The 16,486-nt window shown below is 43.1% G+C and overlaps 1 protein-coding gene across 2 annotated transcripts in view; it reads left to right on the top strand.

Annotated features, from left to right (window-relative positions):
- SRGAP1 (SLIT-ROBO Rho GTPase activating protein 1) overlaps positions 1–16,486 on the top strand; it is a 315,127-nt gene that overhangs the window by 259,154 nt on the left and 39,487 nt on the right. For both annotated transcript variants that reach the window (XM_075551344.1, XM_075551343.1), the window contains exons 7-10: positions 1,456–1,677; positions 3,691–3,792; positions 8,987–9,184; positions 10,135–10,219. In XM_075551344.1, the coding sequence (XP_075407459.1) occupies positions 1,456–1,677; positions 3,691–3,792; positions 8,987–9,184; positions 10,135–10,219 (607 nt within the window). The remainder of the gene's footprint in view (positions 1–1,455; positions 1,678–3,690; positions 3,793–8,986; positions 9,185–10,134; positions 10,220–16,486) is intronic.

The raw sequence follows: 16,486 nt of genomic DNA, 5'->3' as shown, positions 1-16,486 counted from the left end.
TTTATCCATTCATAAGTTGATGGGCATTTGGATTGTTCCTACTTTGGGGCTATTATGAATAATGCTGCTGTGGACATTCATGTACACATTTTTGCACAGGCAAATGTTTTCCTTGCTTTGGTTGTAAGAACGCATTACTTGATGTCCGTTCAGACAATGTCCAGCCACATATAGATCTGTGATCCCATAAGGATATAATACAGTTCAGATAGCCCAATTGAAAAATTGTGCACAGCGAGTGTTCTTTGCCAATAAGTACAGAGATCTGATTTGTCTCTCACTAGCTTCCCATGCCCTGCTTCTGCCTTGACCCTGGGGTGACAGGGGAAGAGGGTCCGACTGTCCATTTATAGCTGCGTGTCTTGCAGCTGTCACCTCAGGCAGGATCCCTGCAGATGCTGTGAGCCACTGAGTAGCAATGCCCCAGCCACTGCCCCATCTCAGACCAGGCACCCTATGTATGATGCCCAGGCCAAAGGCCACACCGCCTCACAGTAGCAGCTGTCTCACATCAAACCAACTCATGGCTGGAGCAGACACAGGGCCGGTGGCCTGGGGAAGGAGGAGTAAGAAGAATTGAAAGCCCACTCAGGAAACAGGAAAGGCAGGCAGGCAAGGAAGATGGAAGGGGAAGGAGCTAGCGGCAAGACTGAGCAGCCCCTGGCTAGACAGCAAGCACACACTGTAACATGGGGCAGGAGGAAAGGGCTGAGAGCATGGTTTTTGAAAAGCAGGCGGCCACCATGCAGTGGTTGTGGAGCCAAAAATTTTACACGCAGTCCCTCATCATAGTTGGCAGAAGAGATCACAGCCATATCAGTGACTATCCTGCATGCCTCTCTCCTGCAAATAGTATGGTATTCACCCAACCTCCAACTTGCAAAGGCCCCTCTGTCATAGAACCTAGCGTGATGTGAACCAAATACACATATCTTTGTACCGAGGAATGGAGTTGCTGGATCATCTTGGTAACTCTGAGTTTGAGGCCATACCAGACTGTTTTCCGTCCCTGTTGCCCCATTTTACCTTCCCACCCCCAGCAGCGTACTTGGTTCCTCCATAGCTTGCTCCTACTCCTTGTTGTCTTTTGATAATCGTCATCTTGCTGGATGTGAAGTGGAAACTCATGGTGATTTGATTTGATGGCACTTCCCGTGGCTAGTGATAAGAGACCTTTATACAAGACGTGCAAACGTTTCCTTCCGTCTATGCTTTGCCTTTCCTTTTTTTATAGTGTCTTTAGAAACACAAACGTGTGTTGTTTTGATGAGACCCAGTAGGTCATTTTGTTGTTGTTGCTTATGATTTTGGTGTCATATATAAAAAAGCATTGCTTAATTCAAGATTGTGAAGACTTTATATCTGGATTTGCTTCTATGAGTTTTATAGTTTTAACCCTTTTGAGGTAACCTATTTTGAGTTAAATTTTTGCATGTGGTATACTTTTGTTTTAAGTGCTGTGATCTTGGCTACCATGCAAGTTTGAACAGAGCTTTAAGAACATATCTCTCTGCGGAGTACAACCTTGAAACCTCCAGACATGAAGGCTTGGACATTATTGAGAATGCAGTTGATAATTTGGAGCCCCGGAGTGATAAGCAGAGATTCATGGAGATGTACCCTGCTGCATTCTGCCCACCAATGAAGTTTGAGTTCCAGTCACACATGGGGGATGAGGTCAGTAATGGATTATTTTAAAGCTAATGTATTATCTCTTTCTCTCCATCTGCGATACCCTGACTGAAGAAGTCACAGGTGCTTCTTCCCTGCTGCCCTGCAGAGTCTGAAGATCAGCCACTCACTCACTGCCACTGTGTCAATTCTGACTCCGTGCTCCTATGGGACAGAGTAGAACTGCTCCTTGGATGCCCTAAGCTGTAAACCTTGATGAGAGCAGACTCCCTTATCTTTCTCCTGCAGAGCACCAGGTGGATTTGAACCCCTGATTTTGCAGATAGCAGCCCAAACTTAATGCACTGCACCACCACAGATCCTTAGATCAACCCCTACCACCCTTTAAAGCAGGAGGATCAAGCAGATCGAGGTGTAAACTGGCAGGCTGAGACCACTGAATGGGCGGAGCTACTTCTCACCTCCACAGATTCTAATTTTAAAAAAACCTAAGTGCTCTGCTGGTCCAGTAGAATCTGTGTGAAGCCTTCCTGGTTTAATATTGTCTCTACTGCAAAAATAACTGAATGGAAGGAAAAGTGGAGAGGAAATAAATAAACCATGCAAATCATCACTTTGACTCAGGTTGGCTCCAAGCTGGGAGAATAAGCATTAGAAATGATATATTAAGCCTTAGGTTCTTTATATAAATTTAACTTTTATAATATTTACCAAAAAAATCAAATTAAGGTGATCATGAGTTACACTTGTTTACGTTATTGTCAGTGGAAGAAGAAAATAAGAACCAGTTAATGGAGTGTGATCTTTACTATTTGGCATCCAACCGCCTAAAACATTACCACAGACAAAAACTATTGTAGCTTATCATGATGGCAGGTTTTTGTTTGTTTTTCTTAAGAAATAGAGGTAATGATATTACCATGGCAGATTTATTTAATGTCATCATTTTCTCTGAAAATATCATATATATATATATATATACATGTATATATGTATACACACATTTGTGTATGCCTTCATTTCCAATCTAATTCCACTTCTGTTGATTTGATTGTGTGAATAACATCATTGAAAATGGTAAGCAGTCTTTATGCAGTAGTGCATGAATTTTGACAAGCTTATTCCACCCAGCCTTAACCATTTGAAAATCAAGTGGTTGTCATGCTTTGTTTTTTCAGTTATTAAACATGAAATGATAAAATGCCACAGATGAGGGTCCATTATTTTTATGATTATTTTAACCAAGTGAGTCTGTTGTCCTTTTTAGTTTATCACTGGTTCTGCCAGCGAGTAGTACTCTCGCTGGTTTTCTGGAGACTCCAAAAAAGGCTCCCTTTCAGCTGAGAGCATTCATATGAGAGGAAATCATGTAGGAGCGCATCCATCATTGAGACTATAGCCAAAATACATGTTTACCAAAGCCCAAGAGAAGTAGCCTTATCAAATGCACGATGAATCGTGTGATTTGATTGGTACTGATAAGGGAAATCCGTCGTGGTGTCGTGTATGCCAACCACTGATAATGACTGAAAGATACAATAATGACTCATTTTTTCGTCCTCCTTATGCCCCACTCTTTGAAGTGCTTTGTGTGCCTTGTCTCACTTCATGCCCACCAAGAGCGGAGGGGCAGGAGTTCTCAGACCCCAACTTCCTGGTGAAAAAGCACTCGCCTTCTGAACCAGTAAGCTCTGCTGCCATTCTCACTCACACACCTGGACCTCCTTTGCGGCCTGCCCTCTGGCCGGTCTCAAAAGGAATCCCTGTGAGGGTGACTTCAGCCCTGCCCCCCAGGAACTGCCCTGTTCTTGGGGAGATGCTTCCTGCAGCTGCTTTCTTTCCAGTCACACCCGGGCCAGGCAGCTGCGGGCAGCGCTTGCCGCTTATGTGGCAGGTCCATATTTAAAACTGGATTTTCTGAGGCGGCAGTTGAAAGTAAATATGTCATTGGCATCTCTCAGAGGTCAGCGTGCTTCATCTGGCCTTTGAAGGGGAGAGCAGCGTCTCTGGAGGCCGGCCTGAGTGCGCCCTTTGTAACTGCCACCTCTGTCCCCACAGGTCTGTCAGGTCAGCGCTCAGCAGCCGGTGCAGGCGGAGCTCATGCTCAGGTACCAACAGCTGCAGTCACGACTGGCCACACTCAAAATCGAGAATGAAGAGGTGAGCGTGCTCTCTGCCCCAGGACGCCCCTGACTTTGCGTGTGAGTTACGAAGGCTTTTTCCCATGATGTTGGCATATGTAACATCTAAGTGCAATCCCATCATCATGCTATAGGAGAGGCATTTTCAGACAAATCAAGACTCCTATAAGAACTGTGGGGGGGATAAATGCAAAGATTTTATATTATACAATAGACCGATACTTATGTAAGTATTCACCACATACGTACGTAAAGAACAGCAATCAGCCCTTGAGTCAATCCCCATTCCAGGCTCCGTTCTGTGTTCTAGATAGAACTGCGCCTTAGGCATCTTACTGTAGTGCTGCTGAGACAGGAGTGCTGCAGATGGATGGTTTGAAGACACATGTGTTCATTCTCTCTCCCTTCAGAAGGGTAAAGTCCAGATTCAGTGTGTCAGCTCCAGGGGAAGGCGTTTTCTCTGTGTTGGCTGTCGGGAAGGGCGGTTCTCGTTTCCTCCCAACGTCTGCTGCCTCAGCATGCCTGGGAGCTCTCCGTATGTCTTGGCTTCAATCCATAGGATGTGCTCAATTCCTGGCTTTCCTTTATACTCATTCATTCTTCTTACCTTTTCTCTCCTATAAGAGAAAAGGTATGACTTACACTCTTGTAAGGTTGTAACTCAAGATACACACCATCCTAATTCTGCTTATTTAACATTGGAGGTTTTTCAATAATCATCCTAAATGTAGGATAGTTACATCAGATCGCAAAATGGAGGGCAGCCACATACTGTTGGTAATCATGGCCTAGTCAAGTTGAGACACATGTTGGGGGCATGTAATTCAATCCATAACAGTTTTCTTGGCTGAAATCTTATAGAAACAAATTTTCAGGTCTTCTGCTGTAATATACTTTTTATTCTCAAATTGTTATACACACTGAAAATACTTCCCATGAATTATCAAAGTCAATATATGCATCTATGAATATGCAGTTCATCAAGTGGAATGGGTGTTGTGCAGGAACCTGTGACTGACTTGGTAATTTAATCCTAATGTTTGACATTATTACTTTTTTCTCTATTTTTAATTTTTTTATTAATAGACTTGATCTTATTGGTGTGATTTATAAGGATTACATACTATTCCAAGTACTATTTTAGTACTTAAATGAGAATAATGTTGACTTGCTGACATTAGTGGGGTTAAGTGGATATAACACAAAGTGTGAATTATATTGTGCCAGAAAGTAATAAACAGCTGCCTGTTTCTTAATTTAATTAGATCCACATTTTTTGAGAATACAATTATCAACCACAGATGTTTCTTATATTAGTCAGGACCCAGTTATAATTCATAGAAACCCAGGTCAGACTTAACAGGAGCTTCTTGGTCAATGTTTGCAACAGCCCTAGACAAAATTCAATCTGTATTTAGAGGGTATGATCAGGAATCTCTCTATCACTTTGCTGTTGTCGTATATGTTGGTAGGGATTTGTATTTCCCAATAGTGGAGGTAGATCTGGGACTACACGTTCCCTATGGGCTGCCATCTCAAAAAGTAAGTCATGCTTTAAAAGAAGACTCTTCTTTGGCCTGACTTAAGTCATCCCTGCTTTTGAGTCAAGCATTATGTCCAACAATTGAGCTCTTCCGCTTGGCCAGCCTAACTGCTGTGCCCACTTACAGAACATTTTGTCATGGCGGCAGGTGGTGTGAGATTGATTCTAACTCACAGCAGGCCCACATACAAGAGAACAAAGTGCTGCCCGACCCACCCTGCACCATCCTCACAATACTTGTTATGTTTGAGCCCATTTTTGCAGCCACTGGGTCAGTCTGTCTCAGTGAGGGCCTTCCTCTTTTTATGTGACCCAATACCCAGCACGATGTTCTTCTCCAGAGACTGGCCCTCTTGTGGACATGTCTATGGTATATGAGGTGAAGTCTTGTCATCCTCACTTCTGAAAATCATTATGGCTGTACTTTTTCCAAGACAGTTACAAGAGACCTACTCGTCCAACAATTTAGCACTAAGCTTTTAACCACGAGATCAACAGTTCAAACCTGCTCGCTGCTCTGAGGAAGAAAGATGCGCCAGTCTGCTTCTTTAAAGATTTGCAGTCTCGAAAACTACTCGGGTAGAGCGAGGCAATTCCCAAAAGGAAGGAATGTAGGAAAGAAAGAAAATTTCACTTGCGTACTGTACCCTATTTTATTTTCATTCTAGAGTGGCTGGGGCTGTGAGAATGTGTATTTGTTTCTCTTACGGAAGAGTAATATGTTTGTAGAGCAGTATAGTTTAGTTACCATAAAACCCACTGCAGTTTTGTGGCTTCTTTTCTTCCTCAAAGAACCAAACCACTCCTTAGTCAAATTTGTGTGTTTACATTGAAACCAGTGTGATTCAGACTTGAGTCTCTGTGTAACTCCCACAAGTGAGTCTTTCCAAGGGAAAGTGACTACTCTCCTTGAGCTCGTGTTTAAGGCTTAGGGTTTGGGTTAGACATCAGAAAATCCTCGCCTGATGCAGTTGGCTGAATCCCATTGGACTTCACCGTTTGTATTTCTAGTGACTTCCAATTTTTTTCATGCATATCCTCCTGCTGTTTTATTTGGAAAACATTCCCTAAACTCTAGGAAAATAGTGTGTTACAGTGTTATACACAAGGTCATCCTGGCAACCCACAGACCTGTTTTATTTGGCATGCACAGTGTTGGCGGGTTTAAAAAGAAAAGGTCTGGCCACCTCCGGCCTGCATTTCTTCAGGGAGTAGAACTTGGAAGCGTTCTAATACTTGGTCAGAGTGATGTTGCTCTTGGTTTTCTTACATTGTGTTTTGTTGTTGTGTGAGTTACCGTCTATACTCCTTATAAGCCGAGTTTTTGCATCACATTTTTTATGCAGTTTTTGTGGTAAAATTAAGATGCTTCAGCTGATATTCGGGTCGGCTTGTACTCGAGTATATAGGTTGCTGGAGTTACTCTTGAGTTGATCCCAACCCTTAGTGACTTAGGCCCATTTATTTGTGGTACCTGCTGGCCTCTGCAGATCTCTGACTTTGTGCCCCTTAATGTATGCCCCTCTAGGGCAGAGTGTGTAGAAGCAGTGTCATTATAGACTGATAGAGACAACCCAGGCTTTTTGAAGGATAAGTTTAAATAAATAACTGTAGAAGCTAATGACTTGGCTTGTCCTAGTGTTTCTTGTGAACCTGACTACTGGTTTATGTTTTGTTAGCCGTATTGTGGAATAGAGTTCCCAGAGAAAAGATTTCATTTGGATTTTGACTCAGTGCAGTTTTATAAGTTGGGAGTAGGGGTGGTGGTTGGGTGCCATGAAAGCAGATCCCACCCATAGCAGCCCTATGCACAGCAGAATGAAATAAACACGGCACCGTTCAGCACCCTCCTCACAATTGTTCCTGTGCTGGAGGCGTTGTTCAGCCACTGTGTGGACCCATCTTGCCCTGAGAGCCTTCCTCTTTTTCACTGCCCCTCTGTGTTACCAGGGACCAGCCTCTCCTGAGGACATACCTAAAGTTTGTGAAAGGAAGTCTCACCAAGTGTTCTTCCAAGCATCACTCCGGCCGTACTTCTTCCAAGACAAACTTGCTCGGCCTTCTTAGCTGTCCGTGGGACTTTCCACATTCTTCACTAGGGTTGGGAGAGGACATCTCACTATTTTCAAGGTGCCCTGGGAGAATAGAGAGGAGCCCTGGGGGTTCAGCGGGTCGGGCAGTAGACGGCTAACTAAAAGGTAAGGGCTGGAGACCCACCGGCTGCGCCACAGGAGAGAGAGGAGGCGGCTTACATGCGTAAGATTTACCACTTTGGAAACTCTGTGGAGTATGTCTTCTTTGTGCTGTAGAGTCACTATGAGTCAAAATCAATTCACAGACAGGGGGTTTGATTTGGTTTTTTTTTAGAAGAATAGAGCTCTTTGGTCCCTCGGATTCTCCTTGGGAAGGAGCCAAAGGTGAAGTGAAAGTCATATTGTGATAGGGCTTTGCAGCCAGGTGAAAGAGTTTTGATCCCATGCTTCAATTCAGTAATGAGGATTGGTTGAGCACCTGTTTTATTCCAACGTGTTCTTTTTGATGTGAAAGAGATGACAAGGTAGTTTTATATAACATGGAAAACCAAGAAGTGCAATTTTGTGACAACATAGCTATTATGACGGACTTGATCTCTGTGGAGCACTTTACTGTACGTAAACAACATCTTCTAAGAGAAGCAAAGATGGAAATTTGGCCTGAGTGTCAAACCAAAAACTCAGGCCTCATGATTCACCGATGCCACACTTGCAGCTCTTGACTGCCTCTTGGAAAGACTTTGTTTTCGGTGGAAGTACACCTGGCAAATTAAGTTCCTTTTTAATCACTTCTGCAGTAACTGGTGATAGAGGTCATGTTTCAGTTTGTCTGTCTTCTCACTGGGTTTGTTCTGGTTGTTCATGTGTAAACATGTTTGTACCCCCAAAATCAGGACTCGGTTCATGGTTTTCTCAGCCATGCCCCTGGGCTGCATGGGGGAAATTTGGTGTCACCTGATATGTGTACGTTCATAGCTGAGGTCAAGCAAGGCAACCCTCTGCCTTCTTGTTACAGCTCTCATACTGTATGGCAAGCAAGGTGTTGGTGGTGGTGGTGGTGTGTGTATAGTGTATTTAGTGCCTCAGCTTTCACTTTTGTCTGCTTTTGGTTGGTGATTTTGCACAGTGCCGAAGTTCTGTCTAGTGGCCCTTCTTGTGAAAAGGCTGTGTGATGTCTTATACAAAAAATGGATGTGTTTGGTAAGTGATGAGTGAGTGCTTTTGGCCCCGAGTTCAATATGAATGAGTCAATAATATCTATTAAGTATTTACACAGGTGTATTCACATTGTAATATGTCATCAAGCTATGTGTTGATGACCTGTAGGTTTTTCTACAACTAGTTATACTTCAGTTTAAAACATTGCTTACAACAAAGGAGGCATTGAGAGATTATGTAGTGTGATATCATAAGGACCTAAATATAACATTGTATCTCCCTTACGATAATTTTGAAGCCGTCCTTACCTGATAGTTGGTGATATAAATGTTGTCTGCCTATTTGTCTGCCTTAACAGACTGAACTTGGGGGAGGCAGAGCCTGGGTCCTCCTCTCTGCCTCACAAAGTGGACACTGGCAGAACGTTCATGGTATCATGAGGCAACGCATTAATGTGGGAAATGCATCCCTATTTCCAGGTAAAAAAAACAACTGAAGCCACCTTGCAGACCATTCAAGATATGGTCACCATCGAGGACTATGATGTTTCGGAATGCTTCCAGCATAGCCGCTCCACTGAATCTGTCAAGTCTACTGTCTCTGAAACCTACCTGAGTAAACCCAGCATCGCCAAGAGAAGAGCCAACCAACAGGAAACTGAGCAGTTCTACTTCATGGTGTGCCATCACCTCCCAAGCCACTCTTGCAGAGTCCTGATCCGGGGTCCCAAAGACTGCTTCAGTGGACACATCAAAATCATGGGGGGTCTCTTTATTAACATACAGGCTTCTCTCCACCCCCAGAGTTCCTGATACAGTATAGGTCTGGCACAAGGTTTAGGAAGTAGTACTTTTTTCTTTTCTTTTAATGAGTCCTGAGATGTTGCAAATGGTCAGCATACTCCACTGCTAACTGACAGGCTGGTAGCTGGAGTCTGCCCAGAGAGGCACCTTGGAAGAAAGGTCCCTAGTGATCTACTTCTGAAGAATCAGCCATTGAAACACCAGTGGAACAGAGTTCTACTCTGACACACATGGGGCCATGAGTCAGAATCGACCCTACAGCAACTGATTTATGATTTTAAAGCTCTTCGTGAGATTCCGATAGACAATCCGATTTACAGAAAACAAAAAACAAACAACTGCCATCAAGTCAATGCAGATTCATAGTGACCCTACAGAACAAGGTAGAACTGTCCCAGTGTGTTTCTGAGATTGTAACCTTTACAAGAGTAAAAAACTCTGCCTTCTGAGAATCAGCTGGTGGTTTTGAACTGCCGACCTTGCAGTTAGCAGCCCAACACATAACCACTGTGCCACCAGGGTGTCTTAGGTTTAGAGAGAACTGGTCTAAAACAGTGCCTGAGGCAATGTAGATTTATTTTAGTAGATTGGGGAAGGGAGGGAGGAGCCAGAGACTCTGCATCTCTCTGGGACTCCCCAGTGATGCTGATGCTGCCAGTCTGCAGACAATACTTTGAGTAGCACCGAAGCTGTCCATTTTGGGCAGCAAGCCCCGACCATATACATGCATGGATTTTAGATATTCCCCGGGGAAGTCCACGATATCAAATACTAATTTAAAACAAACAAACAAACAACCAAAAAGTGAATCCTTCCTTTTGCAGAAACTCCGAGAATATTTGGAAGGCAGTAATCTCATCACAAAGCTTCAAGCCAAGCATGACTTGCTGCAGAGAACTCTTGGAGAAGGTCAGTATTTGGGATCGTCAGAAAGACGAACTGGGTTGTATACTGTGAAGAGTGGGGACTAGGGATTTGTGCTTCAAAGAAGCGGAGAATGTTGTGTGTTGAGATGTGACTTTATCACTATCGGCAAAAATCCAATTCTCTCTGGGACTTTTCTGGTCAAGCCTGGCACTAAGTGGGGTAGAATAATGAGATCTCCAGAGGGCACAGAAGCCAACACAGAGCCCCTGAGAAAGGCGCTGCTGAGTGAGAGAGGGCTGCAGGAGCTGCACTTCCTTCCATCAGCCCGCCTCCCCCTCCTGTCACCACGCCCTGCCTTTCTGGGACTTCTCCAACCCACTGGGGTTTGTCTTCATGGGCTCCGGTGTTTGTTGTTCCATCCATTACCATTTTTACTCCAGAAACTACTTAAGCTAGTTTGGGGGTTTCCACCCCACACCCCCAGTAGGTATTGGTTTTAGTTCAGAACTAATCTAATAGTGTAGGTAGATTACAAGGTCTGGTTGTACAGTGATTAAGCACCTGGCTGATATCCCAAAAAAGTTAGTTGTTTGACGCTCACTCAAGAGAAAGACAGGCAATCTACCTCTATAAAATTATGAGGGTGCCGCCTTGCCACTTTTCTGTCACTCTCTGTTAGTGGAAAATACTTGAGTTCTCTTTTCTTGCCAAGTTTCTGCCTTTCATAGACTCCAGCCTTCACACACTTTTACTGTTCAAGGTTGTCTGTGTTCCAGGCATTGTTCTAAGCCAGGGATACTCAAACTTTTTAAACAGGGGGCCAGTTCACTGTCCCTCAGACCTGTTGGAGGGCTGGACTATAGTTTAAAAAAAACTATGAATAAATTCCTATGCACACTGCACATATCTTATTTTGAAGTAAAGAAACAAACGTGGCAAAAACAAAGGGAGCAAAAATACCCGGCGGGCCCAATAAATGTCCTTGGTGGGCCGCCTGTGGCCCACGGGCTGCAGTTTCAGGACGCCTGTTCTAAGCTCTGTATCTCACCAGGCACTGTTAACTTCCCCAGTTTTACAGATGAGGAAATTGAGGGGAAGATCATTAGCAAAAGAGACTGTGAATATTATTGTTTCTCTTTGTCTTCATGAAATTTAAAGAGGAAAATATAAAGACAAGCAAAATCCTTAGCGCACCTTATAGTCTTTGACTTTAATTATCTAGCTCCTGCTGCTATAGATTATGAGGCATGAAAGAGAATGGGAAAGGAGTTATAGGGTGGGCTGATTATGTGAGTAAATCAGGGGGAAAAAAGCTAACTGCCCTTAGACCGAAATTCTTCTTCTTACCATTTCCAGAATCTTCTTTAACCATCCCCGTATCTCTTGGTTTTTTCCGAGGCACTCATTATTCTCAGGGGGCGGCCATACAGCAAAAGGCCATCATGAACTATGACTCTGTGTGTGACATTGTTTAGATGCCAGAAAACACCCATTTTACCTACGGCGAAGAGGAAACACTAAGCTACTGAGACGTGTCTAAGCATAAAAAACGTACTGTAGAACCAAATGCAATGTGTGATTCTAGATCAAAAAGCAAAAGCTATTTTGAAGGTAGTTGGAGGAATTTTTATGTAGACTATATATTAAATTACGCTGTTGAGTTCATGTTCATTTTTCTAGGCAGAGTAATAGTATTGAAGTTCAGAAGCATGTCCTCATTCTTAACAAAACCTTGATAAAGTGTCTGAAGCTTACTTTCAAGGGATTCCGATAAAAAAGACCTATGTATATATATAAAATGTGCATGTGTGTGTTTGTATGTATATATATTAGAGAGAGAGAACAGAATTCCTTGAACTATTCTTTTAACTTCCCAGTAGGTTTGAACTCTTAAGAAGTAAATAAAAGTATTTTAGCAAGAACATTCTACTTTTCTCCTTCATTGCATCATATAAAATCTCTTTTACATTTTTACGAATGCATGATAGTTTGATGATACCTCCATAGATAGTTGCAAACACAAAAAAAATAATAAATTATCAAAAAAGACAACTTCTGCCCGAGCCCAGGTGGATGCTGACAGGCGCAAAGCCCTTCTCGACTGTAGTAGGTACCGCTTTAGAAATGGCCAGTTTAAGAAAATGGAGTTAAGAGTGATTTACTCTTAGGAAGACACATGCATGGAATCATCGTAGGCCTCTGGAAATTGTTATTGTACTGGTGTGACTTGAGTTCTCTCATGTCTTCTAAAGAGAAAGCTCCATCTTAATATAATATTGTCATTGTGCAACTGTTCTTTTAGATGCTGTGCTTAAAATGGGCTATATTTTAGCCAGAGTAATATTGTTACATTGAACATCTCATCAAGAAAAACCAGTTGCTGGAAGGGGACATCACTTTGGTAAAGTGGAGAGCCAGTGAAGGCCAGGAGAATGAGATGAGTTAGCACAGTGGCTGAGACAGTGGGCTCAAACATGCCAAATATCATAGGGATGGCCCTGGACCAGACAGTGTTTCGTTGTACATGGGGTTGAATGGAACCCAAATCAGTGGCCACTAACCACAACAAACCAAATCTTAGCAACTTGCAGAATTCAGAGACCAAATTAATGTCTTTAGCTGTTGAACTGTGTAGAATATAGGTTCAGAAACTTACTGCCCCCTTTTCAGGATAAAAAAAAAAAGAATTACTCAGCTACCCTCTTTAACTCCCCACCCCCAGCAATTAAAAACTTTTGTACTACAGGCCATAATCCAAGATAAAGTGTAGGTTTCTGCTTTTGCAGCCCCCCTGATCCTTCTCCCCAACCCCCACCCCACAGGGCGCTGTCACCCATTTGGGAAACACTGGTGTAAAGCTATCTTACTTTGTGAACTCCAAGCCACTGTTTCTTAGGACGGGTCTCATCAAGGTTGTTAGCCAGCAGGCAGCAAGACCTCATTGCCCATATGCAGGCTTGGTCTCCTACTCTCACTTCTTTGCCCAGAGAAAAGTCGAGTGTGGAGAACTTGCCCTAACTTTTAGCTAGACCACTGTGAGCCTGATGACCTTCCCCACAGCTCCATTCACCTTACTCGACTGACAGCAGAGCCTAGTAGGAAGGGTGATCAAGCCTGTGCTCTGGGGACTCCGAGTCTGGGTTTGACTAGACAGGGTTTGTAGTGCTCAATTACATGGTGTGTCTGGGGGTAGCACTCAGAATTATATAGAAATGCAATACTAGACTCACCTCTGTAAAAGCTGCCTTCATGGGAAAACAAATGGAGCCTAACCCAGGAGGTTAGCAGTTGCTTTTACCCAGCTGAAACTGTAACTACAGCCATGTGTTTGGCCTGTCTTACTGCTAGCTTTTTGGCAGGCTACCAGTTGCCCAGTGAGCCCTTTGGTTTTACAACATTGCACAGCAACTAGATTGGTCTCTTAAAGTGGTACTGCCCAAATTTAGATTCCAAATCATTCTAAAGCAATTTTTGAAAGAGAGAAAAAAAATACATAATGCGTTGCTGAGACCCAAATCTTCATCATGTCCCTCGTGTGCTGTTGTGACGATGTTTTTAAGTCAGGAAGTTCCATTGAACCGAGTAAATGAGCTGTCTGCCTCTGTAGAAATGAGGCACCAGGATATTTGCTCCCTCTCTCTGAGTAGCAGCCTCTGTGTTCACATTGGCTTCTTTGTGTGCAGAGTTTAGAGTTCGGGGGAGGGGCTGAGGAGGGTGGAAATATTGGTACAGTTTTGCCAAACCCAGAAAATTTGACACTGGAAACTTAACTCCATGTAATATTATTTCTAGCCCTTGGCAGGAGATTTCTGACAAAGGAATTCAATAGGTTATCCTCAGCACAACCCTTTGTCTTTCTCTGACCAAGAGTACAAAGAGACTTTCAACGGGGCAGCAGGTTGTGAGTACGCAGGGGGTTTTCAGATGAGCATGGCAGTAAGTGGTGCCCTTCACTTACTGCGGCACTGCACCAGGCATCATCCTCAGCAGGCATTCTTGAGGGCCTTGAGTGCAGCGTACCATTGTCTCGGGCAGGCGAGCTGTGCACATTCTATAGACTTCATCCAGTTTTCAGTCTCAAATGGTCACCAAAGTACTTTGGAGTGTTTCCTTGAAATTCAGGAGTTAAAATTCACTGTATGTGAAAATTACTTTGACTTCATGATTCTCCATTGAATGATAAAATGTAACCCGAAGGAGCCTTGGTTCCATAGTGGGTGAGTCATGGCATAATGCTTATGTGTTGGGATGCTTGCTAACTGCAAGGTCCGCAGTTCAAAACCACCAGCCAGCTCCTTGGGAGAAAGAAGAGGCTCTCTCCACCCCTAACTCTGTACGGATAACTCTTGATGAGTAGAGTCACAGACAGTCACGAGAGCAGTTCCACTCTGTGCTATAGGGTCACAATGAATCAGAATTGACTCCGTGGCATTGAGTTTTTTGGAGTTTTAACCTGAAGGTATAGCTACCTGTACCAAGAGCAACTGATCCTCGGGTCAGTTCTTTCATCTGACTGACTTGCAGATAGGAAAGGGGAAAGTTATCTGTTTTTAATAATTAACTAGCCTGCCAAGAAAGTGATATAAATCTAATCTTCAAACCACTGGAAGCTTTCACATTTCTTTGGGAAGCAGATTCTTCTAAGCCTGCATGTTATTGATCTATTAATGATGATACTGATTAAAAAATAAAGCCTCATTCATCAGCAGAGACACACTCAGGCCCATTAGCTGAAGGATGATGGGTGTGGTGGTGCAGTTATACCCTGAGTGATAGTTCTTGCAAAGGTTGTTCTTGCCTCATTATTCAAAGTGTATCTTTTATAGGGTTTAAATTTTTATCTTTACTATTACCTAACTAGATGAATGGGTAGATGGCGCAATATCATTTTAAGCCATTTTGTATATGAATACCACCACCCACAACCCCCAGCACCACCCACCACCTTTAAGTCTAAGGTCTGTTTGGATAGGACACTTTGAACAAAACAGCAAAGCTTCAAAGTTACACTGTGTTTCATGTCTAAGGAATGATCATTAACAGCCTGGAATCATTCAGAAGTGATTAGATAACCTCTGTTATTTCATCAGATTTTATGAAGATTGATTTGTTTGTTTTATATTTGGCATTAGTCATGGGTGGAGCCAGGTGTGTGAGCCCATCACCCCTACTTTCTAGAACCTTTTCAAGTTTTCTAGGACTTGGGGTGGGGGAGATTTTTATTGTTAAAGGTAGTAGAGTACAGAACTTGGGGTCTTGAGTCTTGAATTAAGTCAAACCTGACTTACTTAATCCTAGAGCTGGCCTCTCCACATAGAGCAGTGTGACCCAGCGCAAGTCACTTGCTTCTGTGTGCACAGTCCTACCTCTGCCTTAAAGAGGCGGTTGCAGAAGTGCATACTTCACAAAGTTCTGAGAATTAAGTGAGTTCCTATATAAAGTGCTTAAGACAGTGTCTAATAAATGCTAAACCTCATTGTTATTCTCATAGTTACTACTATGTATCATGTCATATTCTTACATTATAATAAAGTATGCTACATGGCAGAATACAATTCAGATCATTTCCCTGCCCTCAGCCTTTTTGCTCATTCTACTGACTCTCCCTGAGTGAGCCCAGCAAATTTGAATCAGCGGTTCTGAACCCATGGGTAGCAACCCCTTTGGTGGTTGAACGACCCTTTCACAGGGTCACCTAAGACCATCGGAAAACACATAAATATTGCACAATATATAATTACATATTGTTTTGTGATTAATCACTATGCTCTCATTCTGTTTAATTATGTTTAATTTGTAACAATGAAAATACATCCAGCATATCAGAGATGTATATAACGATGCATAACAGTAGCAAAATTACAGTTATGAAGTAGAAACAAAAATAATTTTATGGTTGGGTGGGGGTCAGTCACCACAACATGAGGAACTATACTAAAGGGTCGCAGCATCAGGAAGGTTGAGAACCACTGATCTAAATGGTAGTAACTCCCCACTCTTCCTCCACAGCCCTGTCTTATCTGTGCTTGAGCCCTGGATAGCCAGCTTCCTGTTCACATTTCCACTGGATATCCCATGCGGCACTGCATGTTGCACTGGGCTAATTGACATTTTTCCTTTCTGGTAACTTTAGATCATTCCCTCCTACTTCTGAATAACCATAAATTATTTTGAAGTTCTGTGTCCACCTTCCCATGTATCTTCCCCAAGTAACAAGAGTAGCTAAAGGAAGGGCTTTGTAGTTAGGTGGTAGGTGGAACTACGTAGAGAAGAGGACTGTGCCTTTTCCTTGCCCCCCAGATCCACTCC

This window comes from Tenrec ecaudatus, chromosome 6 (assembly GCF_050624435.1).
Source record: "Tenrec ecaudatus isolate mTenEca1 chromosome 6, mTenEca1.hap1, whole genome shotgun sequence".
Taxonomy (NCBI): Eukaryota; Metazoa; Chordata; class Mammalia; order Afrosoricida; family Tenrecidae; genus Tenrec; species Tenrec ecaudatus.
Note: the sequence above shows the minus strand (reverse complement) of the source record. Positions and strands in the feature narration are given on the sequence as shown.